This window comes from Aphanomyces astaci, assembly GCF_000520075.1.
Source record: "Aphanomyces astaci strain APO3 unplaced genomic scaffold supercont1.7, whole genome shotgun sequence".
Lineage (NCBI taxonomy): Eukaryota > Oomycota > Saprolegniomycetes > Saprolegniales > Verrucalvaceae > Aphanomyces > Aphanomyces astaci.
The window spans coordinates 1206317-1231066 of NW_009798270.1; the positions used below are offsets into that span (position 1 = coordinate 1206317).

A 24750-nucleotide genomic window follows, 5' to 3' on the forward strand; every position below is an offset into this window, starting at 1 on the left:
GCATCGATCGCCTCGTCGACAATCCTTCTTTGATTGGTCATAATAATGATAGAGTCATCGTGGATTGGCTATATTTTCCATCTTGCAATTTCAAGCTCTAGGATTGGCTACTCGTAAGTGAGCGGGGCAAAGTCGGCTGAAAATATACGCCAACTTTCGTGTGATGGCACTTCAATCCCCCGTCGTCGCCGCCACGGAACAGGACAAGCTCATGGGTGCTGACCGAGAGGTGACTCTGCTGCAGAAGCTCTACCAAGTGGACTTGGGCGTGGCACGAGCCATATTCCAAGCCTTTGAAGGCAACCGCATTGCCTTTTACGTGCTGGAGTTCGTGTCGTTGACTGGCGATGGCATCTTGTGCGTACCCACGACAACCACCACGTGACAAGTAGTGTGTAGGTGGCTCTTGACGGTGTTGCCTCTGCTCATCGTGGCATGGGTGTTTGGTTTCATGAAAACCATCACCCCAGGCCAAGGCCTGTTCATCGTGTTCTTCTATCTGTGCCAAGTGGTTGGTCATGATCGACGATCATCACACAACGACGCATGACCACCAGCCTGATGCTTTTATGTAGGTGGACATTGTGTTTATCATCATCTTCAAGCTCATGTTTCGGCGCGCCCGTCCTCCGCACCACAAGACAGACGCGCGCTTTGCCGGGCCGGACCAGCACTCGTTTCCGTCTGGCCACTCCACCCGCTCGTTTTGCCTCGTGGGGTTGATTTTCTACCTCGCTGCATGTACTGCTACAATCATTTATCCATTTATTTACTCATGAGGACCCGTTAGACTATCCCAAAGCCCTGCATGATACGTTGGGGGCGTGGGCTGTCAAGGGCATGCCAGTGGTGGTTGTGGTGTGGGCCACGGCCATCTGCTTTTGCCGCTTGGCGCTGGGTCGCCACTACCCGACCGACGTGCTAGCCGGTTCTGTCCTTGGGGTGCTGCTGGAGTTTCCTGTCGCGGCCGTCCTTATTCCGTATATCGCCCCCACCTTGTTGAAGGGCGCGGCCAGCGTGTAATTCAATGCTATCTTGCTTCGGTATTGTGTCGACGTCGTTGAATGCATAGCAGTTTGTTGGCTCGAGTGCCCACGTAGACTGCGTTGTCGTGGGCGACGGGGGAAGAGAATGCATGTCCGCCAAGCGACAGCTGCGCCTGCCACATAGGGGACCAAGTGTCCCAAACATAATACATCCCGTTGGTGGTGCACACCCCACAGTCCCCTTCGCTAGTTAACATGGTGGGGGAAGCAAAGATCGCGTCGCCCAGGTCCACACTAGCCACGACGATGCCTACACAAGACACAAACATAGGATGGGGATGTAATACATGACTACAACAACTACTTCTACAAGCAACAAACAACATATGGGAAGGTTTGCCCTTTACCAAGAAAGCCATCCATATAAGTGTACTCACCATCGGCCAAGGTGGCACAACGAAGGATGCCATCGTGGGACCCAAACACGACTCGAGGGGGGTGTTGTAGCAAGACGCAAGGGGTGCTAAAAATCGGCTATGGAAAATGTACTTAACGATTTCAACAACGCCCATGCATTGCATTATGAAGCAGTTGCAACGTACTTTTGCGGTTGCAATACGCCACAGGGTACTCCCTGTTTGCAAGGACATGCCATACAGACACCCGTCTGCACACCCCACGACCAGCAACTTCTGCGCCGTCGTGACCAAATTGCTAAAGACAGGAGCGGCTAGCTGCACTTGAACAACTTAGTCGTTGGAAAGTCAAAGTGGAGTTTCGTACCTGGATCATCCAATGAGGTGTCGTCGGCTGGTCAATGTCGAGGGACGTCCATACATACCCACGAAGGTCGCCGCCAATCGACGCGCAAACCAGCATATCATCTTGAAACGCTGGGGTCGAGTAAACCCTGTCGCAGGTAGAATACAGAGTAGGTTCGTTCATGTATAAAACAACTTGGCGGTACCCTTTTTGAAATGGTAGTTTGAACTTGCACTTGCCAGATGCAATGTCGAGGCCGTACACGTGGCGATCGTGGGACCCGCACACAACCACTTGCTTGGTGGCAACCACGAGCGGCGTGCACTTGATTTGATCGTTCGTCGCAAACGACCACAGCACCTACGAATAAATGTCAGTACGTACTGCCATATATCATGTGAAGGCAAACAAGGGCGGACATACGTCGCCAGTGGACCTGTGTAGGCAGTAGACGTGGCCGTCGTAGCAGCCCACAAACAGACGATTCTCAGAACGAACACAGGACGATTCAATGCGATCGGGGAGTTTGGTCCGCCACATTATCGCATGCGGGGGGAATGTTGCGTCGACGCATGTGACGTGGTGATCGTGGGATCCCACGACAATCGTCGTCGTCATCGCACTTTGGTGCGTCACCACCAGGGGCGTCGCATCGATGCATTTCTCGACTTCGACGGACCAGCTGATGTACAGGTCCCCCAAGCTCGTTGGTTCTGTTTTGACGCGCTTTGGCCTCGATTCGTGGGTCGTAGTAGGGCTGGCTGGCCCAGGCAGCAACGATGGAAGTCGTTTCTTTGTGTGGTGGAGGTGTATTGATTGTAAAGCAACCAGCGCTCGTACTTGCCCGATGGTTTTCCCAAGCTAGTGTCCATGTATGACGAAAGCAACAACGAATACGATAATGTTCAAGGGAATGCGATTGGATTGGTCGGAGGGAAGGAGGTAGTACCACATCTGCTAGTTCCAGTGTGGCTAGACCGCATTGCGTTCGAAGATCATGCAGCACCATCGTCGCCACGAGCGAGTTTCCACCCAACTCGACCAGAGTCATCTCGTCCACTATGGCGGCAGTCGACGACGGCATGTCCAAGTGGGCCATCAGGATCGACGTTAGCTTGTCTTTGTATTCAGGTGCAGACTCGTTCCCCTTGTTGATCTGGTTGTAGAGCTCGAGCAGTTGGCGCCGATGGGTTTTTCCGGTCGAAGTCAGTGGAAATGCAGTCCGCTCGATCACTACCACCCGAACTGGCACCACCACGTGGCCATTGAACAATGATGCCAGGGCCGCTTGGGAATGGATGGATGTGAACGTTGCCGCGCCACCAGCAATACCAACATACACAACCACCGTGTCTAGTTGCAGACAAGGCTTGGACATGGAGATCGCCACGGCGCCAACATGCCACGGCCGATGTTGAAATTGTTGGTGGAGATACATATCAAAACATGCCTAGGTATATAAACGAAGGGGAGTACAGTCGTCGATGGCATTTGTGTATGTATGTAGATACACACACACAATCATGTTGACCATCTACCTCGACAGCATCCAAGTGTATGGAAATCCCACCAATCTTGACTTGGCTGTCCACCCGACCGCTATAAAACAAGACGTCGCCCCGCCAGACGCACTCGTCGCCAGTCTTAAACCACAAGTCGGACCCCACGTGCACAAACTTGTCAATCGTGTCACTACAACAATGGCGGCGTCATATACCACCTTGTCAATCAGTCTCCAAGCGTTTGCAAACAACATTCAGAAAATGATCGAGGGTCTTACGAAGGGTTTAGATATCCCAGCGCCAATCCGGGCCCCGCCACCCACAACTCGCCCCTTGTGCACGACACCACTCCATCCTTATCCATTAGCATCAACTTGGTATGCTGAATGGCTTTGCCAATGGGCACCCCAACGACCCCCCACGACTCGATCTGGTCACTGGTCGTCGACTGCCGCGAAAATGACGCACATGTGACGTCGCCGCCGACTTCCGTGCTGCCTATACAACCATCCCTTATCGTTCTATGACTCTCTTTCTTGGCAGGTCAGGGATGGATATATATATGGGCCATGGTGACCTCACCGTAAAGATTGAGTACTGTTGCGGTGGGGGCTGCAGCTTGCAAGGCTTGCTGTAGAAGTTGCGGACGAAGGGTCTCACCACTCACGACGAACGTTTGAATCGTTTGAGGAAACGAAGCAGCCGCATGCAGCAGCATTTGCAACACACTCGGCACCAACGTCAGCCGCGTCACGCGAAAGGCGGCGATGACGGACAGACCCCGCGCCAAGTCGGCGACCAGCGGCGGAGTGAACCCCGTGAATGGCACGACCACCAGCGTCTGGCCATGCGACAGCGTGCCCAAGATCTCCCATATCGCATCCACAAACGTCAACTTCGTCGAGCGAAGGACCTTGTCGTGGGGCTGAAATGGAAACGCGTGCCACATCCACTGCAGGCGGTTCAATGTCGCGCGACGAGTGCCCACCACGCCTTTGGGTACGCCTGTGGACCCGGACGTGAAGAGGACGTACATAGCATCAGGATGTTCTAGCATTGGGTTCGGATGCAAGGACGAGGAGGATGTTGACGACGCGTCTGTCCATGTGACCAAGACCAACTCATGCACGTGAAGCGGGGTCACGAGATGGGTTTGACGAGGACATTGAAGCCACAACGACTCAGCATGACAAAGCACGGCTTGGACGCAAGCGGTTTGTACTATCAAAAGGTTGCGCTCCATTGCTTGCGTTTCGTCGATCGGCACATACACTGCCCGGGCTGCAATCGCGCCACACATCGCTACGACCTGCGCCACTCCAAACGGAAGGCTGATGGCAACTCGAGTGAGGTTTTCACGACGCAAGGCGTCCTGGACAGTCGAAGTGTCCTTGCTAAGCTGTTCGTATGTCACTTGTATGCCAGGTCCTTGCATCGCCACCTTGGAACTCCATCTCACGTCCGCGAACGGGATTCCGCTTCCCAGCAAAGTATCCGTCATGGTTCAAAGCTGCGAGCTGATAAAAATATCAATATTTGTTGATTCTAGGAAAAACATCAATATATCTTCAATATTGACGTGAATTCATTCCAAATGTGAGTCAAATTTGGTTCTTTTTTTCGTGATATACCTACCAATTCACGCTAAATTCGATGAAATATCGTATCTCTCCCTATTGGAGTCTCCATTTGGACTTGATTTCTTTGGTCATGGCGTTGTACGCTTCTTTCGTGTCTGCTCGTTCACAGTACGCATTGGAGGGCAAAATGTACGCAAACACTTTCATCACGTCATCGTCGTCTTTGCTGCCGCAGGACACGCTCAGGCGGTTGGCCACGTGTTGCGGACACTGCAGCTTTCCCCGCACCGACTCGGCCAGTGCTTGGGCGCCGCGGAATTGCCGGCGCACCAAATGCGGAATGAGGTCGGCCTTGATGCTGGCAATGTGTTTCTTTTCGTGGAGCAGGTCCAGGACCCAGTGGGGAAAGATGTACACGTGAGCGTCGTACAGGTCCGTGCGCATGTTGATGCGCGGCCGACGTTTCAATAGAGCCAACGGCATTTCCACGTCTTCGCTTCCTTCCATGTCGTCGTTCGCAAAGATCGAGTGCGCGATGTGCACCACGCGCGAGTCCGAGTCGACGAGCCCGATGCAGTCGATCATTTCACGGTCGCGGCGTGGTTTATCCTTGGACTTGGAGCCTTTCACGGGCTCTCCAATCACTTCCTGCTTGAGAAGCATCGTGACACTGGCGTCGTTGATGCGATGCAAGTCGGCCACGTGCTGGAGTACGCAATCTGTAACAAGGTCCCCGGCGATAACGATAAAGTCCGACCGAATACGGTCGGACACAGCGCGCAAGGCATCCGCAGTCTCACCAACGTCCCCTTCAACGGCCACCACGTCGATTCCGATCTTGCCGTCGTATTGACGAAGCTTGTAGTCGCAAATTTGGTCCTTCATCTCGGTGGTTGTGATCACGAGCACGTCCGAGAACCCAGATTTCTCCAACAGCGCCAGCTGGTAGTACAGGAGAGGGCGATCGTTCAAGAGGAGAAGTGGTTTCGGGGTCTCTTCCGTGAGCGGGTACAGTCGGACGCCGCTGCCGCCGGCAAGGATCACCGCTTGAAACTCGGCCATGATGATTGAGGATAATGCGAAGGGGAATGGTTCGCCACTGGATTATTTTAACCGGATCCGGATGTTTACCCCACGACAAAGTGATTTTTCGTGAGTCCTAGTTGTGGTATCTGTGATGGAGCCATTGACCAACAGACTGAAACACTTGGTGGCGGGTGCTTTCCAAGAGCATCAAGTGCCCCATGCCGTCGAATTCCTGCAGCTCCTTGTCTTGACTTGCAATGTCTTGTACGTAGCTATGAATGCTGGCTGTCGATACCATTTTTTCCTCGGAACCTGCCATGTATGTTATACAATCGTGTTGAGGCTGGTTGCCACTCATTCGCGACAGCATCGTAAGTTCATACGGGCCTTACCAAGAATAACAAGCACGGGAAGCTGGATAAGGTGTTTTCGCTGGCTGAATGCGGTGAACGCCCCAAGCAGCTCGGCACCGACTCGACAGCTCATGGGGAGCTTGTTCAACAGGGGGTCGCTGTCGATTGCGTCCAAGATAGCACGATCACTTGTCAGATCTACAACGTCCACACTGCCATTACACCATTCAACAGATGAATGGTATACTGTTTCGATCGCCGCTTGGCACGATGCGCCACTTGGGAAACACGGCCGACAACACCGACACCACCGCGCTTTGGACGTGGAGTAGCCACGTGCGAGGAACGTCAAGTCCTGGGGCCACGAGAATGACTGCATCCACTAATTGGGTTTGTCTAAGCACAACAAAGTTCGCGACGAGTCCACCGAGGGAGTTGCCCAACAGCACACACGGTTTTGTGGACTGCGAGTCGGACTTGGCAAAGCCAATAAACGATTCCGCGTCTACCACGACGTCGTCGAAGCGGTCAAAGTACATGCGATCACCTTCGCTTAGCCCATGACCGACATAATCGTGCGCGTACACCACCCAGCCGTGGCGAGCCAACTCATCGAACAAGTTGGTGTATCGCGAGGAGTACTCTCCCAATCCATGCAGAAACACGACAAGGCCACAACGCGCGACTGTTGCAGGTGGTAGAACGTGGTTGTAGTGAAGGATGTGACCTCTTGGGCCCGTGAAAGTCCCCGTCGAACGTAGCTGTTCCGACTCGACTTCCTCCATATTCGCTGATGAATGTGATGTCGACTTTCAGATAAATTATCCAACTGTTTTAGCCAATCAGCGACGATATTAGTCAAGAGTCGCGATCTATTACATCAGGCAGGGCTTTCACACTTGTCAATGGAAATATCATTACTCGTTCAACCTGGGCTGCAATATGAAGATGCTATGACATGGGGTTCGCGCGAGGTTTACTTACAACACGATGTTCATGCAGCCGTCTACATACCTTATGGATCTGCACCCTGAAAATGCCAGTAAAACCTGGTTGAAAATACTACGTAAGTTAGTACTGTAGTACTGTCAATAAGGGGCTGCCATTTCGACTTCTTTGATTGGCTAGCACAAAATAATGCATTTATATTGACCAATACAAATCGACTTGGGTACAGCACTACCAAATCGTTCAATGTTGACACGATCTGGGTGTACGACTCCTCGCTCGACAAGGCAAACTACTCGTGGTTACAGCAGATGCATTACGTATATTTCAGTTGTGTCAAGTGGCGAAACACAAAGTACAAACAGCTCCTTCCCACATGTTTCCTATGCGACAAGGTCGAATCGAGTGGTGAGCCACGCCGTGATGTGGCTAAACACAGCGCCGCGGTTAGCTTCGCTCAAGAGCGAGTGTCCCATGTCGTCGAACACCTTGAGCTCTTTGTCGGTGCTAGGAATGTCACGGTGGAAGCCCTCGATGCTCTTGGGGCACACCACCTTTTCCAACGTCCCTGTGACAGTGTGTTTAATTGCATACCCACAGAGGTACGATATGGCGTACCAACTACAATCAAGATAGGAAGTGTGATCATGTGCTTGGATTGGTCCACGTGGTCAAACGCGAGCAAAATTTCGTTGCCGACGCGGGCACACATGAGTCCCGTGGTGATGAGGTCGTCTTGTTCTCGCGCGGCCAGCACATCCGACTCTGCCGACAGCGCTACGCAGAGAATTGCGGTGAAATGACAGGAAATCAATTAGTACATGGATGTACCAGTCGCTTCAACGCCAGGCACCACGCGCCACTTGGGAAAGTTGTCCGACAAGATGGACCCAAAATACGCTTGAACATTCAAGGTGAACGTCCGTGGTACGTTGATGGCGGGGGCGCAGAGGACAGCAGCGTGGATTTCGTGCGTTTTTCTCAGCAGGGTCAAGTTTGTCACGAGACCCCCAAAGGACAGACCAACTAAGATTATCTTGTTGATGTTGGGATGCGACTCCTTCAGCTCCGCCTTGGCGTAATGGAGAACACGATCCACATCATCCACAACATCCGTGTGACGGTCAAAGTACCCGCGTTCCCCTTCGCTGCGTCCATGCCCAATCAAGTCAAGAGCGTACACGGCAAATCCCGCCGCCGCCAGAGTGTTCAAGAACTCGGTGTAGCGAGACGAATGCTCCAAAATGCCGTGGATGAACAGTAACAAGCCCCGCAGCTCCATTTGCTGCGGTACGAGCTTCTGGTACCACAGTGTCTGGTTGCGGTCATTCACAAGGGTCCCTGTCGTGTGCACCACTTCCACCATGTCGAGGTAGTGCGGCGCCGCCTGATTCGATTTGGATGGAATGTTGCAGGCACGTTTCCGGATAATCATTCCTCCATTAGTATTCGTCAACATTATTGCCACGGAACAATTAAAATCTGCAGTCCTAGACTACAAACTGCAAGTAAAATGGACTCCGAGCATTAAAATACACGAAATTAATTAACGTCGACGACATTGTTGAAGAACAAACCTTATCCGGATCATCAAGAGGACTCATTTAACGTTTGATAACGTTAGTGCAATCTTGCATCATGACGACCCCTTGGCGACCTTGTACTCGACGCGCATCTTTGTGAGTGCCGACGACAGCATTTGCACGCGAATGCGGTCCTTTTCTTGCAACCTAAATCACACAGCCAAACCAGCGTCAGTATCCCGGACTCTGAACAGCGAAGCAGCACCACGCACAAGTCGATCTTCCACTGTTTCCTTGTCTGGGGTGTCGACACCTCTGGCAAATTCGACTTGATAGCCTTCATCAACTCGTTGGAGACGTCGCACGTGGCCAACATGCTGATCTGGGGCTTCACATGCGCGGCCAGCATCTCATTAACCCCTGTGAATTTGGTTGCAGTCTGCTGACTCGCCATATCGGTTGCAGGTGGCTCCCGTGCCATCAAGTCGGCATGGGACGCAACCAGCTGATGCAGTCGCTCCAGGACTTCTGGCATGGCATACTCTGACGAATCAGTCGAGTAGTAGTTGATGGAAGCATACGTGTGCGCCTTGATTTTGCATCCCGATGACGGGCGTGTGGCTGCGGCAAAGCGCTTGGCGCCGCAGCACCCGTAGCAGCTGTCGTCGTTGGTCGGTTCGCTTGGGTCGTGGTAGTAGCACTCGTTGAGCTCGGTGCCCGTAAAGTACATGTGGCAGTCCACGCAGTACAAGCACTGCATCGCGCCCCAGACCTTCCAGAACGCCTGACGCGCTGGAAACGAAATGGTAAGGGATTTCACCCACGCGTCGAGCTTCCATTCGGGTTTGGCTTCGTGTCGCGCGACAATGTTGCCATGCCTGCCGATGCTTAGCTTGGCTCGGCGACAGACGAGGAATCCGCGGTGGCCAGTGTAGTACACGACCCCGCACAGGACGCAGCATTCCACGGCGGCGGACGCGCCATCTTCCTTGTCCTTCAACGCCGACACGATTCGATGGAGGCGCTTGGTGTACAGCTTGTAGCATAGCTTGTCCTTGGACATTTCGATCGCGTCTAGCTGCTCCATGGTGCACATGGCGGCAATCTTGTCGAGAATGGAATCTGAAATACAAAGCAAGTCCCCAGGCATGCCCACGACCTCTTCAAAATGCTGACTGATGAACGAAGCGCACTCGGAGACGAGGAAGTCCATTTGTAGAAAGTCGGACGAGATCAAGATCGACGTCACGTTGTCCACGGCCAAAGTCGACGGCGACGCTTTGCTGTTGGTGGTGGCGCCGTCAGCATGGATGTAATTGAAAAGCCATTCGAAAATGCTCACGTCACAGTGCACAGAAATGTCAATGTCTTCGTGGTTGCTCGCATCGTTCAGATACGCCTTGAAGTACTTCATGTTGTCCAACAGCAGCACTTTGTTGCATACAAAGTCCTTGTTCACTTTACGGAATTCGTCGCATACATGGATCACAATGGTTTCGTCACTCGCTGCAGATATCTTCTTGAACTTGTGGCTTCCCTCCTCTACTCCGCCACGGTGGGATGTCGCGGAACTGCGTGCAGACTTGGACATGGCGACGGCTGCCACGATTATTTCGATCTTTGCAACCGGACAGCAGTGTATTCCAAAAGGCATTTATAAAATGCAAGAGGTATCCCAGTTCTACTAACTTACTGTATGCAGCAATGAAAATGTGGCTTATTTCATTATACACTCTTGTAATTTTTTCCCAATTCTATTGAGATATTTCCCCTGGAGTGTGTATATTTCTCAAAACTCTGCCATTAGCAATTTGATTTGCCATATGATAACACTCAGTAGTATACGAAGTATTAGAATCCTACGAGTATCGTGGCATTCTCGTCGTCAAAGAGACTAAGTAAGCATCGAATGGTTCTGATGACTGGTGCTCAGCGTGTTATGCGAAAGTTATGCGTTGTTACTATTCCTATCAAACTCCACTGGACTTGCACTTTGAGCCGGCACGCCTCGTGCTGACAACGGGGGCAGCTTCAGGGCCTTGGGGGAAGAGTCGCCCAATCGCTTAACCGACTGGGGCGCCGTTGCAATTCTGCGTAGTTCGGGGCGCATCTTGAGGGTGGGAAACCCGGCTTCCGCCATGGACTTGGCCCCCGACAGTATGGATCCCGCGGGAGAGGTTTGGGGCGACATCACCGGCGAACTCAATCGAATGTCTGGAAATGGAGACCCCAACTTGCTACGAATATGCTGTAAGAAATCACAACCGTTCATTCGTTTGACGTACGAAACTGGAGACATCAACGGGTGGTTGTCCAATGGTGGCTTCGCATCAGCCGCCTGCGTACAACCAACCATGGGTGAGAGCGGCAAGGGCAAGTGAAATTCTACCTTGGCCTTGGTTCGCGGAGTGCTCTTTTCTTGATTCGAGGTGTGTCCGACAACCAACGGCTCGAGCTTGATGGGTTTCTTTGCCTTTCGTTGCCTGGGTGCATTCAATTTGTCGTCGAGTAGCTGCCCCAGAGCCTTGGATTTGGGCATGGAATCGACAACTGAATGCTGCGGCGACGTAACCTCGTCCTGTGTATTTCCATCAGGTTACTTTCAATCGAAAGTCAAAGGCAAAGTGAAGTTATCGTACATGATAAAACGATCGGGGGGACAGCCCCGTGGTAGTGATGGGTTCGTTGTTGTCGGCTTCATGAGCCTTTGGTGAGTCTGCCCCCATCTCTCGTGCCTTTTTCTTCATCTTTCGGATGGACTTTAAGAATGCACTGTGGAGCAACTCGGACGCGGTCGGACGCTTGGCAGGGTCCCGTTGAAAGCACACAGTCAGAAACGATGTGGCCTACTCATCCACGTCTCTCAGTATGAATTGCTTAGAAAGAGATGGGAATAATGCCTCGGGGGGTAGGTCCGCCGGCACTTTGGGAGTTGATTCACTCGATACGATCTTGTACATGGCGGTGAGGGGGTTGCTGTACTCTTGCCACGGCGTTCGCCCAGTCAGCATTTCCAATACAGTGCAGCCCAAGCTCCAAATATCCGCTTTCATCCACCTACTCCAGCGTGATTGTTTTGACTTTCTATCATAATGTGGGGTTACCCTTCGCTGGTCTGCTGCTCCTTGATCACTTCTGGGGCCTAAATATCAACAATGACCCCTTTCATACTGATGGAAAGATCAACGTACCATCCAATGGGGGGTTCCTTTCAAGCCCCCGACCACTGACACGCTGCCGATCTCTTTTAACGCGCCAAAATCAGCCAATTTGATCTGCGATTGGTCGCCCGAGAGCAAAACGTTGGCGCTTTTGATGTCCCTGTCGTTAATCATCGTTCGTTTAGTCCTTGGGATGTTGTCGTCAGTTTGTACCGGTGTGCGATAAGGTGGTCGTGCAAGAACTGCACGGCTCGAACAAGCTGCCACGTGTATTGTTTGGTCCTCTCCATGGTCAAACTCCCTCCGACCGCACGAATGTACGCACTCAGCGATCCCCCAGGCATGTATTCCATGGAGATCTCCAGCGTTCGCTTCTTTTGCTTCACGCCATGGTACTGGACAATGTGTTTATGCGGCAAGCTTTTCATCACGGTGGCTTCGCTCGTCAATGCTTCCTATTAGCATTTTCAGTTTGCAGTAGTAGTCGTATGAGGCGTACAATTTCGTGCTCGGACAAGCCTTTCGTGTTGACTTCTTTTACGGCCACGATACGGCCTGACGATGCGTCCACGCAACGATACACCGTGCCTTGCGCACTACCACCGACACGAATGAGGACGGACATGCCAACAGATAGTGCGGACATACCCTTGGCCAATCTTCTCCTTCTTGACCCATTTCTTGTGTCCATGAGGCGTGGGGCTCTTCGAAGGTGATGCAGTGTCGTATCCGTCCATGTTGCTATCGTTCTTGTGCTACCGCCAACCATAAATATGCAGTTGAAGCAAAGAGTTGGGCTATAAATATGCTCGCAAGGCCATTGGCTAGCAAAGGGACGTTTGAAATGTCGTAACGGCAAAGTCACATGTGACCAATTTGTGAATGCTTGAACCTTTAACACTAACCACACATTCTGGTGCGATAGCTCTTCTGGCTTTAGTACAATGAAAATTGCATGTGCAATGGCAGCTTTGATCTTTATCAACGCACAAGAAACCAATACACAATGTTATATACTCGATATGCTCTATTTGAACTTAAGCGAGGGTGCAATGGCGTGAAACGTCGAAACTTCACGAAACGCACTATCATATACCTGATAAATCAGCCCCGCGATGCTCGTGGGGGCCACCGGTCTCCTCTAGCTACCCCACGACAATTATAACGACTACAATGGGATGTCGGCAGAGTCGGCCATCCCGGGTGTTTGTGGCTGCGGCAGTCGAACCAGCGAGCCACTTGCCTCCAGTCGAAATCACATCAACGATAACAGGAGAAGGCGGCGGTGGATCTCTGACAGTATCGCCCAATCGAGCTGCCAAGACAACCGAGTTTGTCAAGAACATCATCAATAACGTCGACAGGTTATCAGTGGACGAGACTGAAGCTGCCCCGACGGATGCAACGTTGAAATCACAGCCGAGTCATGAAAACATGACAACTTCACATGTAGTTAGCCTTGTGGATGAAACTCCTCGATCTCGCCCCCCAACGCCCCGGGGATACCAGCGCATGGGCTCTGGGGGTCGCATGCCAGTGCCTAGCTCAAGGGGGCGTGGCATGCCGCGAGGACGGGGGCCCGCGAGAGGAGGGGGGCGAATGGGGAGCAGCGGCCGTAGGGAGATATACGCCTCACGATCGAGTGATAAGTACACTGTAGACTACTCCGCCGTACCTGATCGTGGCATGGCCGTGGCCCCAGACTACGTCGACTACGGGCAAAACGAAAACGTCAATTCAGATGAAGCCAGCGGCTCCAGCGACTCGGACAACGAGGTCGCTACGAATTGGCTCGAGACAAGCACTACTTCACCAGTTGGTGTTGTCGACGAGATAGACGACAGGTCGGGTTCAGAACCTGACGGTGGCGACGTGGAAGACTGGCTATCGACAGCCAAAGAATTTCCTCGAATACAAGACATAGCCACCTCTGCGTGCACTCCGCCATCAGAAGTCAAGTCTCCACCTGTTGGCTTTGTACCCACAGACGACTTGAAACGGCCCATTAACCCGACCACGATCGGGGCCGAAGTTCTCAAGTCGCAAGATAAGCCAAAGCTGTTTGTCCGCCAGCCATCGACTGGTCAAAATGCCAATTTCATTACACCCCTGAGCCCGACTCAGCCTGGTACGTGCTTTACACGTGATGTAACTAGTCTAAGTGGACTGGTGTTCTGCAGCCAACATCCGCGACACGACTGTGGTGAAGAAGAAAAAGGCAGAGCTGCCGACACACAACTTGCCCCACCCGCGGCCAATCTCGGGTGACTGGCTCAACTCTCGCACCATGATCAACAATTACATCATCCTCGAAAGCTTGGGTGCGGGCAGTTATGCCGAAGTGAAACTATGCAAAGAAAAGGGCACAGGACGGCTCTTTGCCATGAAGTTCATCGACAGAGATGTCATGCACAAGCAAGCCAAGCTAAACAAACAACCAGACAACCTTATGGACATCAAGCGCGAGATCGCCATCATGAAAAAGCTCAACCATCCCAACGTGTTGCGGCTTTTCGAAGTCATGGACGACCCGCACATGAACAAACTGTTCCTCGTGCTCGAATACATGCAGCTAGGGGACTTGCTAAGTTTCAAAAAATCCCAAAAAAAGCTCGCTGGTGCCACCACCACCGTCGATACCGTTTGCGAGCCCATGTCCGACCGGGAACTCCACGGTGTGGCACTCCAAGTGCTTCAAGGTCTGGCATACCTTCACGAACAGAACATTGTGCACGGCGACCTGAAACCGCAGAATTTACTCATTGGCGAACGGGGGGTGGTCAAAATCGCCGACTTTGGTATTTCCCAGAACTTGTACGGCAGCAAGCAAAAGCTGCTCGAAGCAATGGGCACCCCTGCGTTCATGTCCCCAGAAATGTGCTCGGGCGTTCAATGTAAGTGTCCACACGATACATCCTGACTAAGAGGGCGTACGCAGATTCAGGCCAACTCGCGGACGTGTGGGCAGTGGGGGCCACGCTATACATGCTCAAATTTGGAAACCCACCGTTCATTGCCAAGAGCGCCCTTCAAGTGTTTGACAAGATCCAGAACGACCCCCTTGTGTTTCCCACGGCCATCGACGCGCTCTTAGCCGACTTTCTGGGCGGAATCATGACCAAGGACCCAATGAAACGACTAGCTCTACACGAAGTTATGATGCATCCGTGGATCACGAAGGAGCGCCTCCCCCCCGGCCGACAGCCATCCCCGCCCAAGCCTCTGGCATCGTCGGTCCCCATCACTGTCTCGGTGGATGAAATCAACAGTGCCATTCACGAATCCCCCACTTCGTCCCTTCCAGCCGTTCGGGTCCAGTCGCAACTCCCCTTCCCCGTGAGCCCCAAAGGTGCCCCCTTGGACATCATCACCCCAAAATGTCCTCCATCATCAGCGAACGGTTCGCACAAACCAGATGCCAGCGGAATCCCGACGAACACTCCCACGAATCCCAAATGCAATGCTGACCTCCAAGTCCTGCACGCCGAACAAGGCAGTAGCCGACGGCGACTCACGTCACCGACCAACAAACGGAAGTTCGTCCTCACCAACGAAGAGACCCACTACCGGTCGGAGCGATTTGCCCAAAAGCGCAGCCACCCCAAGCTCGTGCCATCAGGGGACGATGCATTGGCAGTGTCCACGCACGGCATCGATGTTGAGACTGACAGCGACGACGGCGACGACGAAAACGACGATGTGCTGGACGACGCCGAAGCCATGTACCAGTCCTCGAATCGATTGGACGAACTGCTCTTGACCACGCTGGCCCCCACACGCCACACGGTCCTCCCCACAATCAAGGCGAACCTGTCGTCGTCGTTGTACTCGAACACACCCCAATCCGTGACAGAACATGCTGGCAATCCCCGCTTGCGAGTTCGCATGGGTGTGTCGTCCATGCAAGGGCGTCGAAGCACCCAAGAAGATCGATGGGTGGCCATCCCCAACGTACATGCTCATGCAGAGGACCAAGCCGTCGACGCCATGGTTCGCCATGGAGAACAAGCAAACAGCCTGGCGTTTGTCGGGCTCTACGATGGCCACGGAGGCGACGGTTGCGCTGCGTTGCTGCAAGAACGGCTGCATGTCCATCTGTTCCAACACATGGCCGTTCCCCTGCCCGAGGCAGCCTCTTTGATCGTAACGCTGCAGCAGCTCTGTGTAGCCTTTGACGCCACCGTGTGCGACGAACTGTACGCGTCCGACAGTCCCAGTGGATCAACCGCGACGTTTTGCATCCTCGACGGCACTGCTTCGGGGGCTCTGCGCCTTGTTGTGGGACACGTAGGGGACTGCCGCGCTTTGTTGTGTCGAAAGGGGAAATGCATACCCTTGACCAGTGACCATCGGTGCTCGAGCCAGAGCGAGCACGACAAAGTGGTGGGGTCGGGGGGGTCGATCTTCAACAACCGCGTGAACGGTGTGTTGGCCATCACGCGGACGTTTGGGGACTTGGAATTCAAAGGACGGGAAGTCAAAGCTGCCCAGCAAGCCGCGCAAGTGTACTCCCAGGAAAGCGTCGGGACAGTTCTGGACGCGACGCCGGACGTGGTTATTGTCGACGTCCAGCCAGACGACGCGTTTGTCCTGTTCGCGTGCGACGGCGTGTGGGAGGTCATGACGAACGACGTCGCAGTTGCATTCGTACAGTCTCGATTACAGGCGCACGGCAGCATCCACGTGGCTGCCGACGAGCTGGCGCACGAAGCCATCCAACGGCTTTCAAGCGACAACGTTACGGTTGTGTTGGTGCAGCTGAATAGTCATTTAGTAGAGTCGTTGTAGGTTCGTTGCCAGGTTAACATTATTTATTCACGACAGTGCTCCGCCGCATCCCCACAATGCACACATCTCGCGCTCGATGGCGGAGTCGTGGGAACTTTTCGCCATGGTGACTTGGGCTAAATGCGCCTCCAGTCGACGGATGCGTTCTTGGAACTGAGCTTCGGCGCGGCGGCGCTGCTTGGTCACTAGTTTCGCCGCGAGTTGTCGATGTATAGTTGGGTATATGTCGTAGGAATGCAATATCGTTTAGAATGTATCGGGAGTGTATATATGTAGTGGAAAGGATATTTGGATGATCGTGGTGAATAGCGGTGGATTTCAGATTCAAGTAGTACGTGTTGCCACTGTGGCTGTCGAGTTGGGGGACCCATTCGTCCGTGAGTTTGGCTTTGAGGCACTGCTTGGTCAAGTCGGCGCTGTATTTCTAGAGCAAATGTCAATTCTAAACTGTCGTTTCTTTTGGTGCTCTCGTGCGGACCTCCCACTCAACGATAAACACTTTGTGCTCTGCTACAATCGCAGCTTGAGTTCGTTCTTGCTCTAACGAGAGCATTCGATGCCACTCAACTAACTCGTCCACGAGTATTGCCGTGCTCTACATGGCCAAAAACGACGACTTCAAAACTGTTCTTTGGATGATATGAACCAAAGTACCTGGTGTAGGTTTCTCGCGTCGCGCCATTCCAGTCGGTCTTGGCGCCGTCGACGAAGTAGGTGAAAGTGCCAGGTCTGTCGAACCCGACGCCTAACTAGATGTCGTCGAACGGTCGATTGAATCCTGCCGCCGCCATTTGTACGACCATTAAAGACAAGTCGAAAGCTAAATAGCATTCTAGTGTGTACTTGATGACAGCAGAGGTCAGAACTTTCCACTCATCCGGTGGCTCACAAGTAGCCGACTCCTCCAGCAATAGGGATACTGCAGGTGGGAGCCAACTATCGGCGTGAAAGCGTCGGCAGCACTTCTGGAAGCGAAACCGAAACACTACCCACGCTGCTATTCGAATCGCCTAAATCATCGTCAGGGTCGAACTGTCACGGCAGATATAGGAATTGGACGGACGCTGAAGTTACGCCGAAAGGTGACTAATCGGTTCGACTTAAACGTCATCCACTGCTTCCATCGCCGATATTGCCGCTAAAAGAATTCATCACAACAAGTCGTACGCTCGATGGATATCAACTTGAAGGCGACTGGCCGCATGGAATTCCAACTGCGAGCGAGCCAACGCCACTCGTTCCCCCTCTTTCGCAACCGCTCGGTAAAAGCGGAAGGTCCGCTGAATTCGCCGCACCAGCACATGCTTTCTATGCGCATGGGCTCGTTCCTCTACACAAAACAATTTAGCATATTCGTAGCAAATATATGGCAATCTCGACCATTCGATTTGGAGACTTCGGCCCATCGTTGCGCTTCCAGCAATCGTGTGAACCCCGTCGATGTTGGGGCGTTGACCAATTCCACTGATTTGATTGCGGCGACGTTCTCATACAGTTTTCGCAGTTGCACTTCCGACGACGATCGGTCCAGCACTTGGTTGTCGGGTGTCGTTATATGGCTCGAGGGAGGAAGGGATGTCAAGGTCGACGATGTGTCCCCAGCCAAAACTTGTTGGAATTGCGCACGGGTGCCGCGAACCATGTCTACACGTACCAATACAAGGTACGAAAGGACGTACTACATCTCTGAAAACGAATTATCTCCAATACCTTGACAAATGAGCAACGGCGACGTTTTATCACGGCCTTCCATTCGCCGCAAAGCTTGGTCCAAATGCATGGCTCGCAAAAGCTGCTGCTGCTGCTTTGACGTTGACTATACAGTGAATCCGACGTGTTGATTTGATTGATTCACATCATGCATGCCACCTACTCGTTGTGGTTTCAGTTCATTGGACCCGATAGTCGATGCGATAGTCTCCATGGCTAGCCTAAATGGAGTGGTGGTACTTAGCTTGCTGGAGACATCGTAACCTAGACCCACACACCGCAAGTGGTCGTGCAAGTCATTGTGGTCTTGGAGTTGGATGCTGCTTTGTGAGAGAAAGTGGTCGAGCTGTTTGAAAATGTTGTCTTCGCGAGAGACTCGCCATTCTTCTCGATACTGACATTCCATCCCAAGGCGTGTCGTACTGTGGGTTGAAAGTGACGGTCGTCCATTGTTCTGTCAAGATCGTCATCGAAATAATGTCCAAGGCCTGCCAGACGTACGCTACACAACTGCGCCGTGTCTTGGGAGCGGGCAATACCAAGCCTCACAATTTCGCTGAACAACGCTTTGATCCTCGTCAATTCGTCTGTCAATCGAAGGCATGTTAGCAACGTACTCCGAGTAACAACTATAGAGGGCAGTTTTCTCATACCTGCTGGAACAGCCGCTACGCTGCTTTTTGCATCATGCGATCCCCCCATTACGCGTCGACCTACAATATACCATCACTCAGCAATCGACTGGAGCGTCATATGGAATAGACTCTGACTAGAGCGCAGTGGGGCTTGTTTGGATAATGGAGGTGGTCGAGGTTTTACATTCTCCACTCGCATGCTCGAGGTGGAAAGTCTAAGTGACCTTTGGTACTGTAACTGTCGATACCTGATTTAGGAGAATTCTATAGCGTAATCTATTTTCACTACTGTACTTGTATTAATAATAATACTGTTATTAATAAATGTAAAAGAAGACTGAGTATTCCAGCAATTCATTTCCTTTCTAACATAATATTACCCATATAAATGCATATATCCTATGCCGTGGTGGTGGTTGATGGAGTCGCTGTCGCTGGTGGCGCAGCGACGGCAAACGGAGACTTGGTGCGAGTCTTCAAGTCGGACATCCAAATGCGAACGGTCTCCAGGTCTCCCTCTGTCTCTGGCAGCCACTCCACATACACTTGCAAGTCCCTTCGATTCGACACGAGCGGCATGAGCACGTCCACGAACTTGGTTCGCACCAACGGTGTCAAATGGGGGATCTCGACTCCGCGGGCTGGGATCTTGGTCGCGTTCATCTTTTTGTCCAAGATACTGGCCAGCCAATTCCCGAGGTATTCAAATTTGGGCACATGCTTCTTGCACACGTCTGTGTACAGCACGCCGAGGAATTCCGTCGTGAGCAGCTTGCACCGCTTTTGGAGCTTGTAAAACGCGTTCAATTCTTCGTACATTTGCATCGCGGGAGTGTCTTCCATCCCGTGCACTCCTTGGGCATAGCACGTTGGACACAAGTGAAAGTTCACGCAGACGCTGCACGACCACACGACGCCCTTGATGGGCTGTTGGCCGCAGCCGTCGCAAAATGGCGCATCTGAGTCCTTGGCAGCGGCACCACTGCGCTTGAGGAAACTCGGGAGGGTAGGTAGGCTCTTGGAGATTTTGGGCATGGTCGACTTGGCCATGTTGATGATGGAGCCACGGGTACCAGACGACATGGATTTGTTCGTCGGCGACGGGATATCAAAAATCGATTGCTGGTACGCCATGGAAGCGCGGTGGTTCGATTCCTTGGGCTCGCTCTTGAAGTACGCGGCGGAGTTCTTGGCCTTGCCTAGTTCCACACGACGGGTGTCGTGCACAGTTTGGGCACTGTCGTTCGACGCAGTCGGGCCGTAAAACGCATGGTGTGCGAACGTCGCTTGAGAGTGGAGATCGTCGTCGAAGTTGTCGCTGAACGGGTCTTTGGGTGACCCTGGTGTGCCCAGATCACTGTCCTCGTCATTCACGACAATCTCCTTTACCCGCGCAACTGTGGAGGGGAGCTCATTTGGTCTAGCAGCTTGAGGGCTGAGTGGGATGTGGTCCTCCAGGGAAACACAGTCATGGGAACTAGCTTCAGACATGATCGTGTATCGAGTGGCGATGGTAGCGCGGCGGAGCGGGATTTCTTGACTGACGTGGGAGAGCGACGGTCATCGGCTGTGATTGGTCGTCTTTGGATTCCCCACATCATCGCAAGCACCAAAAACACATCTCTCGCCATAAATTGATTTAATAAATTAGGTTACAAATATCAAGTGTAATATAATGAGCAGTTGGTAATTCTGACCCACAAAACTGATTCAAGTGGCGGAAAATTGCTTTAAATTGACTTGGGTCCTTTTTTCCAATCAATTTGGATCGAAAAGTTTCAAAAGTTTCAATCGCAGTCGAAATGCTACATTTATTTATATTCGCTGTAACTAATGTAGCACGCAATGGGTTGCTTTATCCTGGCGGTACCCAACGAATCGTGGTGCACATTAACAGTCCACAACAGCACCCTGGCAGGAAGTTAAACGGATAATTATCGGGAGTGATCAAATGTGGGAGAATGTTTTTAAGATTCACAGTCAACAAACTAGCATAAAACTGCATTCACAGTCAGTATACCGTAGTGTCCTTTTGCCCAAAATTTGGACTTTTGTGCTGATTCGCCAAATCTATCGATTGATTCTTTGGTCTGACTTTTGTATGTAAAGATCGTACTGATTTCAGTCACACACTTATTCCGTGTTGATTTGGTCGAAGAGTGAAATTGATTGGCCACTTGATTAGTGCTCTAGGTTTTGATTGGTCGATCGATTCTCTGGCGATTTGGTCCCCACTGCTCTGTCCGGAATTGCTTGCCTCACATGTCAATGCCATTTTCAAGGATTTTGTGAATGTAGGTAGCTCCATCAAGATACATGTAGGGTTTTGTGTAACCAACTGGTTCACTTTAAATAGGGATTTTTGAGTGGCGTGAGAATGCAGCACTAATTCAGAATACCCTAAAAGATATCCCCGGAAATAAAGTGGGAATGATAGTCAATTTTCACTGCAAAAGAAGTACCTCGAAGTAAAGTTTTTATAATCTAATATTTGAACATTGAGATGAATATCGGATATTACAGGTTTACGGTGTTGTGGTAAAGTAATTTCCCCCCAAACGGGTATAATCCGATAAACTAAGTAAATTGGCATTGAGGCAAGCAATTCCGGATATGGGCTATAGATTTTCACAATATGAATCTTTACGAGTTATCTAAATTTTTAGATTGTTACTAACTACCTCTGTTTTGCAAATATTGCAAGCAGTTTCAGATGGGATACTTCCAGATCTCTGATTGGAAAACGGATTGGTGCGTTGCGTTCCTATTGGTCCGACGAATCCATGTGTATTTTTTCTCGAATTATATATTCGGATTTCACTGTGAACCACAACCAGCCACTTTCCTATTCAAAAGTATCAGACAGAAAATATTTTTTTGATAATTTTGAAATATATTTTGAAATAGATTCAATTTTCCGTCAAATTATTCCGAAATAGAGGACATTCATTGGCTAGATTTGAGAAAGCATTGCATTTGCCAAAACATCTTCTCTTCAACCTAGGGACTTCATCAGTTTACACGGCGCATGCATGCAACCACAACCATTAATGGGTATTTAGAAGGACTTCGATATCTCATTGTAAGCTATTACAATTCATTTATCGTGATATAGCGTTAGGATTTCTAGCCCATTGAGCACAAGCATGGAAGCAATGAAGGCTGAAGCTGCAGTGAAAGTGTGCACCTATCAGAGCTGGGTATACCATATGGTTGCAGAAATTTATTATATTTAGATTCGGTATACTTAGATTTACTATAGGACGGAATGGCTGCTTGCAATATTTGCAAAACAGAGGAAGTATTAATACTTCATTTCTCCTTACATCTATGACAGGGTATGATGTTTTGAAATATTTCACTGCCGTAGTGCAAGCACAGTTTTTTATTCCCCATCTTCCCAATCTTCAAACTCGATAATTATCTCGCTTCACTAGGCCGACAACGTGGGCAATGCAATTTCAATTTCTTCGTCGCTCCAACTCTCTCGGGGTTCCATGGGCTCCCCCGCCAAATCTTCTTCGCCGTCAAACCCGACAACACTCTGCGACGCGTCCATGCTGTTGCGCGACCGGAGCAGCGACCACCTGCCCCCCAGGGACAGCCTGCCTTTCAACGAGTCGCGATTTGCATTGCTGGACGATGTCGATGACACGCTCAGCCTGTCGTCTCCCTTCGCGTCCTCTCGTCTAGCCCCTCCAAAGCCTAGGGACGGCAATGTGGGCATCTTGATCAAACGCCGTCGCATCAATCGAGGCATGCTCGGTTTCTTTCGTGTCGACGCCGTCACAGCGTCCGGGTCCGTGCCAGCATCCACGCGGCAGTACCGGCACTCGAGTTGCTCGTGGCCAATCAACTCGTGCACCGACGTAAACGACGCGTCGCGCATAAACGCGTGCCAGGCGGCGTACCCCCCGTCCAATGCACTCACAAAGCGAAACCCGTGCTTTTGGAAGAACAGCGCGGCCCGATTCAGAACCGCCAAGTCTTCACGGACGCCTTCGCGGACGTGCGCGGCGACTTCGTCCGTGGGGGCGGTGGGCAGCACTGGTCCATGGCCGACCAGCACGACGTGGACTTGCGAGCCCAGTGGCCGCAGCGTCTCTAGCGTTTGGAGCATCAGGTCCGGGCTGTCAAACACGGTGGGGTCGAGCGGGTAGGCGGACGGGATGGCGCCGCTCTTGATGTCTTGGGAAGACCGCGTGCCTCGGCAGTCCACGACAAAGTACCTGAGCTTGGCATGATGAGGATGCTGACCCAGGTTGACCGACGCGATCTCCGCCACGTCCGTCACCAGACACATGAGCGGCGGCGGGGCGTCGTGCTTGGCAAGGGGGTGCTCCCATTGTGTGACTTTGGTCTTGTCATTGTACCAGTAGAACCGGCCCGTGAGTGTTTTCGACTCTTGCTTGCGCCACGCCGTCATGTCCACGGCCTTGTCATTCGACACTTGACTAAATGCGGAATGGGGCACCACGTGCCACATGTGTGTGTACGACGACGGTGTCTTCCGGCGAAGCGACGTGGCCAAGAGAACGACAGCGGCGGTGGCGTCCGGTCGGTCAAGGGCCCACAGCGGCGCCAACGTGGACTTGACCCCGTCCGCCGACGGTTGGGCCAAAATCGCGTCCCGATGGAGACTCACAATGGCGAGCACGACAAACAGACCGAACTCCATGTCGTTGGTGATCAAATACTGGTCCAGCAGGTACAGGAACGACGACGGGGGGAGGCGGCGGTACAAGTTGCAGTAAAAGTAGTCGACTGGCACTAGGCGTTGTATCCATGTAGGGGTCCACTGCAGGAGGAATTGGGCGAGGTGGGGGTCGTGGTAAGCAAGCAAGTGGAGCGTCAACTGCTGGCGATGCTCCAGTTCGATGGGCAGATCCACGTCGACGAGGGAAAACGTCCCACTCACGAGATGGGGAAGATACAGCGCACAGTACCGGTAGAAGCAATCGTACACCGTATGCAGCGGTAGTTGAAGCAGAAAGAACGGCGCGAGCGCCTGCGCCATGCCGCTCGTGTATGGCACGGACTTGGCCTTGAGCAGCCACAACAACACAGTCTCCATGCCCGACTGCGCTAGATCCCCAACGACGTACTGGAGAGTGACACATGCTTCGTCCACTTCCTTGCACATGAGCGGGTCCCGCGGCATGGATGCCAACCGCCCCGACAAATTTTCTAGTTCGTCCGCGCTGGAACTCTGTCGCTGGGGGTCATATACGTGCAGGAGAACTTGCCAGATGATACCACGGTACACGAAAGAATCGCGTTCGGGTATTGCGAGGAACTTGGATTGAAGCAACTCGAGCACGTCGTCCCGTCGCGGGTTCGGTTGCGCGAGCAGCTCCTTCAGTTCATCTTCGTCCGACATTGAGGCACCGATGTCGTAGATGCGCCACCGCTGCCACAGACGCCTACCTAACAGCTTCTTCAGCGCAAGGAGACGAAGTTGTTCAAGAGAGGTCCCATCTTCAGATGCTGTCCTGTCTCGGAACAGGAGCTCATCCATGACGCTCGGTCGAAGTCACAGGATGTTCAATTATGAAAAAGAAACGTCGAAGTAGTGAATGGACCAATCAAATCACAGAATGTCCTTTGGGATCGATAAAATAAGCACTTCGAACTACGAGTTTATTTAACGTATATGTTTAAACTGGTGTCGCGAAGGTTTAACGTTAGATCTCGCGGTTTAACGAACACGTTTTGCTGTTATACGTGTTTTGAGACACTACTCTTCGACAGAGGACGACGGACATGTGAAATGCGA

General features: G+C 52.0%; 11 protein-coding genes across 18 annotated transcripts; 2 read left to right on the forward strand and 9 right to left on the reverse strand.

Annotated features, from left to right (window-relative positions):
* Positions 1-136: 136 nt before the first annotated feature.
* On the forward strand, positions 137-1219 carry H257_04320 (hypothetical protein). The gene is made up of 4 exons (XM_009828757.1): positions 137-357; positions 400-511; positions 576-741; positions 791-1219. Exons 1-4 carry the CDS (start codon positions 164-166, stop codon positions 1021-1023), a joined length of 705 nt encoding a protein of 234 aa, XP_009827059.1. The 5' UTR covers positions 137-163; the 3' UTR covers positions 1024-1219.
* H257_04321 (hypothetical protein) lies at positions 719-4751 on the reverse strand (the record flags this gene model as incomplete). Its single annotated transcript, XM_009828758.1, has 10 exons — positions 719-1296; positions 1424-1520; positions 1589-1720; positions 1770-1896; positions 1954-2108; positions 2172-2609; positions 2698-3198; positions 3287-3440; positions 3529-3748; positions 3833-4751. The coding sequence occupies 10 exons, from the start codon at positions 4749-4751 to the stop codon at positions 1031-1033; spliced, it is 3009 nt and encodes a 1002-aa protein (XP_009827060.1). The 3' UTR covers positions 719-1030.
* Positions 4752-4845: 94 nt separating this feature from the next.
* H257_04322 (hypothetical protein) lies at positions 4846-5908 on the reverse strand. Its single transcript, XM_009828759.1, has one exon. It carries the CDS (start codon positions 5890-5892, stop codon positions 4924-4926), a length of 969 nt encoding a protein of 322 aa, XP_009827061.1. The 5' UTR covers positions 5893-5908; the 3' UTR covers positions 4846-4923.
* H257_04323 (hypothetical protein) lies at positions 5898-7013 on the reverse strand. Its single transcript, XM_009828760.1, has 3 exons — positions 6457-7013; positions 6249-6407; positions 5898-6168 (listed from the first exon to the last, which is right to left on the reverse strand). Exons 1-3 carry the CDS (start codon positions 6992-6994, stop codon positions 5990-5992), a joined length of 876 nt encoding a protein of 291 aa, XP_009827062.1. The 5' UTR covers positions 6995-7013; the 3' UTR covers positions 5898-5989.
* Positions 7014-7332: 319 nt separating this feature from the next.
* H257_04324 (hypothetical protein) lies at positions 7333-8584 on the reverse strand. The gene is made up of 3 exons (XM_009828761.1): positions 7989-8584; positions 7776-7934; positions 7333-7725 (listed from the first exon to the last, which is right to left on the reverse strand). Exons 1-3 carry the CDS (start codon positions 8521-8523, stop codon positions 7541-7543), a joined length of 879 nt encoding a protein of 292 aa, XP_009827063.1. The 5' UTR covers positions 8524-8584; the 3' UTR covers positions 7333-7540.
* A 108-nt stretch (positions 8585-8692) lies between these two features.
* H257_04325 (hypothetical protein) lies at positions 8693-10296 on the reverse strand. Its single transcript, XM_009828762.1, has 2 exons — positions 8953-10296; positions 8693-8887 (listed from the first exon to the last, which is right to left on the reverse strand). The coding sequence occupies exons 1-2, from the start codon at positions 10269-10271 to the stop codon at positions 8794-8796; spliced, it is 1413 nt and encodes a 470-aa protein (XP_009827064.1). The 5' UTR covers positions 10272-10296; the 3' UTR covers positions 8693-8793.
* A 294-nt stretch (positions 10297-10590) lies between these two features.
* H257_04326 (STE/STE11 protein kinase) lies at positions 10591-12605 on the reverse strand. The gene is made up of 10 exons (XM_009828763.1): positions 12490-12605; positions 12341-12437; positions 12055-12296; positions 11872-12001; positions 11785-11822; positions 11581-11737; positions 11320-11526; positions 11070-11258; positions 10966-11018; positions 10591-10917 (listed from the first exon to the last, which is right to left on the reverse strand). The coding sequence occupies exons 1-10, from the start codon at positions 12576-12578 to the stop codon at positions 10629-10631; spliced, it is 1491 nt and encodes a 496-aa protein (XP_009827065.1). The 5' UTR covers positions 12579-12605; the 3' UTR covers positions 10591-10628.
* A 2113-nt stretch (positions 12606-14718) lies between these two features.
* On the reverse strand, positions 14719-19184 carry H257_04327 (hypothetical protein). 8 transcript variants are annotated; one of them, XM_009828765.1, is made up of 14 exons: positions 19110-19184; positions 18993-19052; positions 18841-18926; positions 18618-18793; positions 18503-18560; positions 18340-18445; positions 18010-18273; positions 17814-17959; positions 17693-17767; positions 17473-17639; positions 17284-17407; positions 17108-17224; positions 16918-17053; positions 14719-16838 (listed from the first exon to the last, which is right to left on the reverse strand). In XM_009828765.1, the coding sequence occupies exons 1-14, from the start codon at positions 19171-19173 to the stop codon at positions 16657-16659; spliced, it is 1761 nt and encodes a 586-aa protein (XP_009827067.1). In that variant the 5' UTR covers positions 19174-19184; the 3' UTR covers positions 14719-16656. The 8 variants fall into 8 exon arrangements, with proteins under 8 accessions (XP_009827067.1, XP_009827069.1, XP_009827068.1 ...); XM_009828767.1 differs by having other exon boundaries at positions 16918-17224; XM_009828766.1 differs by having other exon boundaries at positions 18993-19184.
* H257_04328 (hypothetical protein) lies at positions 14721-16915 on the forward strand. The gene is made up of 2 exons (XM_009828772.1): positions 14721-14735; positions 14780-16915. Exon 2 carries the CDS (start codon positions 14827-14829, stop codon positions 16627-16629), a length of 1803 nt encoding a protein of 600 aa, XP_009827074.1. The 5' UTR covers positions 14721-14735; positions 14780-14826; the 3' UTR covers positions 16630-16915.
* Positions 19185-19318: 134 nt separating the features above from the next.
* H257_04329 (hypothetical protein) lies at positions 19319-20598 on the reverse strand. The gene has a single exon (XM_009828773.1). It carries the CDS (start codon positions 20463-20465, stop codon positions 19374-19376), a length of 1092 nt encoding a protein of 363 aa, XP_009827075.1. The 5' UTR covers positions 20466-20598; the 3' UTR covers positions 19319-19373.
* A 1691-nt stretch (positions 20599-22289) lies between these two features.
* Positions 22290-24512, reverse strand: H257_04330 (hypothetical protein). The gene has a single exon (XM_009828774.1). It carries the CDS (start codon positions 24490-24492, stop codon positions 22408-22410), a length of 2085 nt encoding a protein of 694 aa, XP_009827076.1. The 5' UTR covers positions 24493-24512; the 3' UTR covers positions 22290-22407.
* Positions 24513-24750: the final 238 nt, after the last annotated feature.

Excerpts from the sequence above, each read along its gene's own strand:
- H257_04320 (XM_009828757.1), top strand. The coding sequence starts at position 164 with ATGGCACTTCAATCCCCCGTCGTCGCCGCCACGGAACAGGACAAGCTC. Across the intron at positions 358-399 it reads TTGACTGGCGATGGCATCTT|GTGGCTCTTGACGGTGTTGC; the intron begins GTGCGTACCCAC and ends AGTAGTGTGTAG. Across the intron at positions 512-575 it reads TCTTCTATCTGTGCCAAGTG|GTGGACATTGTGTTTATCAT; the intron begins GTTGGTCATGAT and ends GCTTTTATGTAG.
- H257_04322 (XM_009828759.1), bottom strand. The coding sequence starts at position 5,892 with ATGGCCGAGTTTCAAGCGGTGATCCTTGCCGGCGGCAGCGGCGTCCGA.
- H257_04323 (XM_009828760.1), bottom strand. The coding sequence starts at position 6,994 with ATGGAGGAAGTCGAGTCGGAACAGCTACGTTCGACGGGGACTTTCACG. Across the intron at positions 6,408-6,456 it reads GCCAAGCGGCGATCGAAACA|ATCTGACAAGTGATCGTGCT; the intron begins GTATACCATTCA and ends TGGACGTTGTAG. Across the intron at positions 6,169-6,248 it reads TCCCGTGCTTGTTATTCTTG|GTTCCGAGGAAAAAATGGTA; the intron begins GTAAGGCCCGTA and ends CATACATGGCAG.
- H257_04324 (XM_009828761.1), bottom strand. The coding sequence starts at position 8,523 with ATGGTGGAAGTGGTGCACACGACAGGGACCCTTGTGAATGACCGCAAC. Across the intron at positions 7,935-7,988 it reads GCCTGGCGTTGAAGCGACTG|CGCTGTCGGCAGAGTCGGAT; the intron begins GTACATCCATGT and ends TTCTCTGCGTAG. Across the intron at positions 7,726-7,775 it reads TCCTATCTTGATTGTAGTTG|GGACGTTGGAAAAGGTGGTG; the intron begins GTACGCCATATC and ends ACACTGTCACAG.
- H257_04325 (XM_009828762.1), bottom strand. The coding sequence starts at position 10,271 with ATGTCCAAGTCTGCACGCAGTTCCGCGACATCCCACCGTGGCGGAGTA. Across the intron at positions 8,888-8,952 it reads AAACAGTGGAAGATCGACTT|GTTGCAAGAAAAGGACCGCA; the intron begins GTGCGTGGTGCT and ends TGTGTGATTTAG.
- H257_04326 (XM_009828763.1), bottom strand. The coding sequence starts at position 12,578 with ATGGACGGATACGACACTGCATCACCTTCGAAGAGCCCCACGCCTCAT. Across the intron at positions 11,527-11,580 it reads CGGCGGACCTACCCCCCGAG|GCCACATCGTTTCTGACTGT; the intron begins GCATTATTCCCA and ends GTGGATGAGTAG. Across the intron at positions 10,918-10,965 it reads CCGTTGATGTCTCCAGTTTC|CAAGTTGGGGTCTCCATTTC; the intron begins GTACGTCAAACG and ends GCATATTCGTAG.
- H257_04328 (XM_009828772.1), top strand. The coding sequence starts at position 14,827 with ATGCTCAAATTTGGAAACCCACCGTTCATTGCCAAGAGCGCCCTTCAA.
- H257_04327 (XM_009828764.1), bottom strand. The coding sequence starts at position 19,173 with ATGCGAGTGGAGAATGTAAAACCTCGACCACCTCCATTATCCAAACAA. Across the intron at positions 18,274-18,339 it reads GCCGTTGCTCATTTGTCAAG|ACATGGTTCGCGGCACCCGT; the intron begins GTATTGGAGATA and ends TGGTACGTGTAG. Across the intron at positions 17,960-18,009 it reads CGAAGTCTCCAAATCGAATG|AGGAACGAGCCCATGCGCAT; the intron begins GTCGAGATTGCC and ends TGTTTTGTGTAG.
- H257_04329 (XM_009828773.1), bottom strand. The coding sequence starts at position 20,465 with ATGTCTGAAGCTAGTTCCCATGACTGTGTTTCCCTGGAGGACCACATC.
- H257_04330 (XM_009828774.1), bottom strand. The coding sequence starts at position 24,492 with ATGGATGAGCTCCTGTTCCGAGACAGGACAGCATCTGAAGATGGGACC.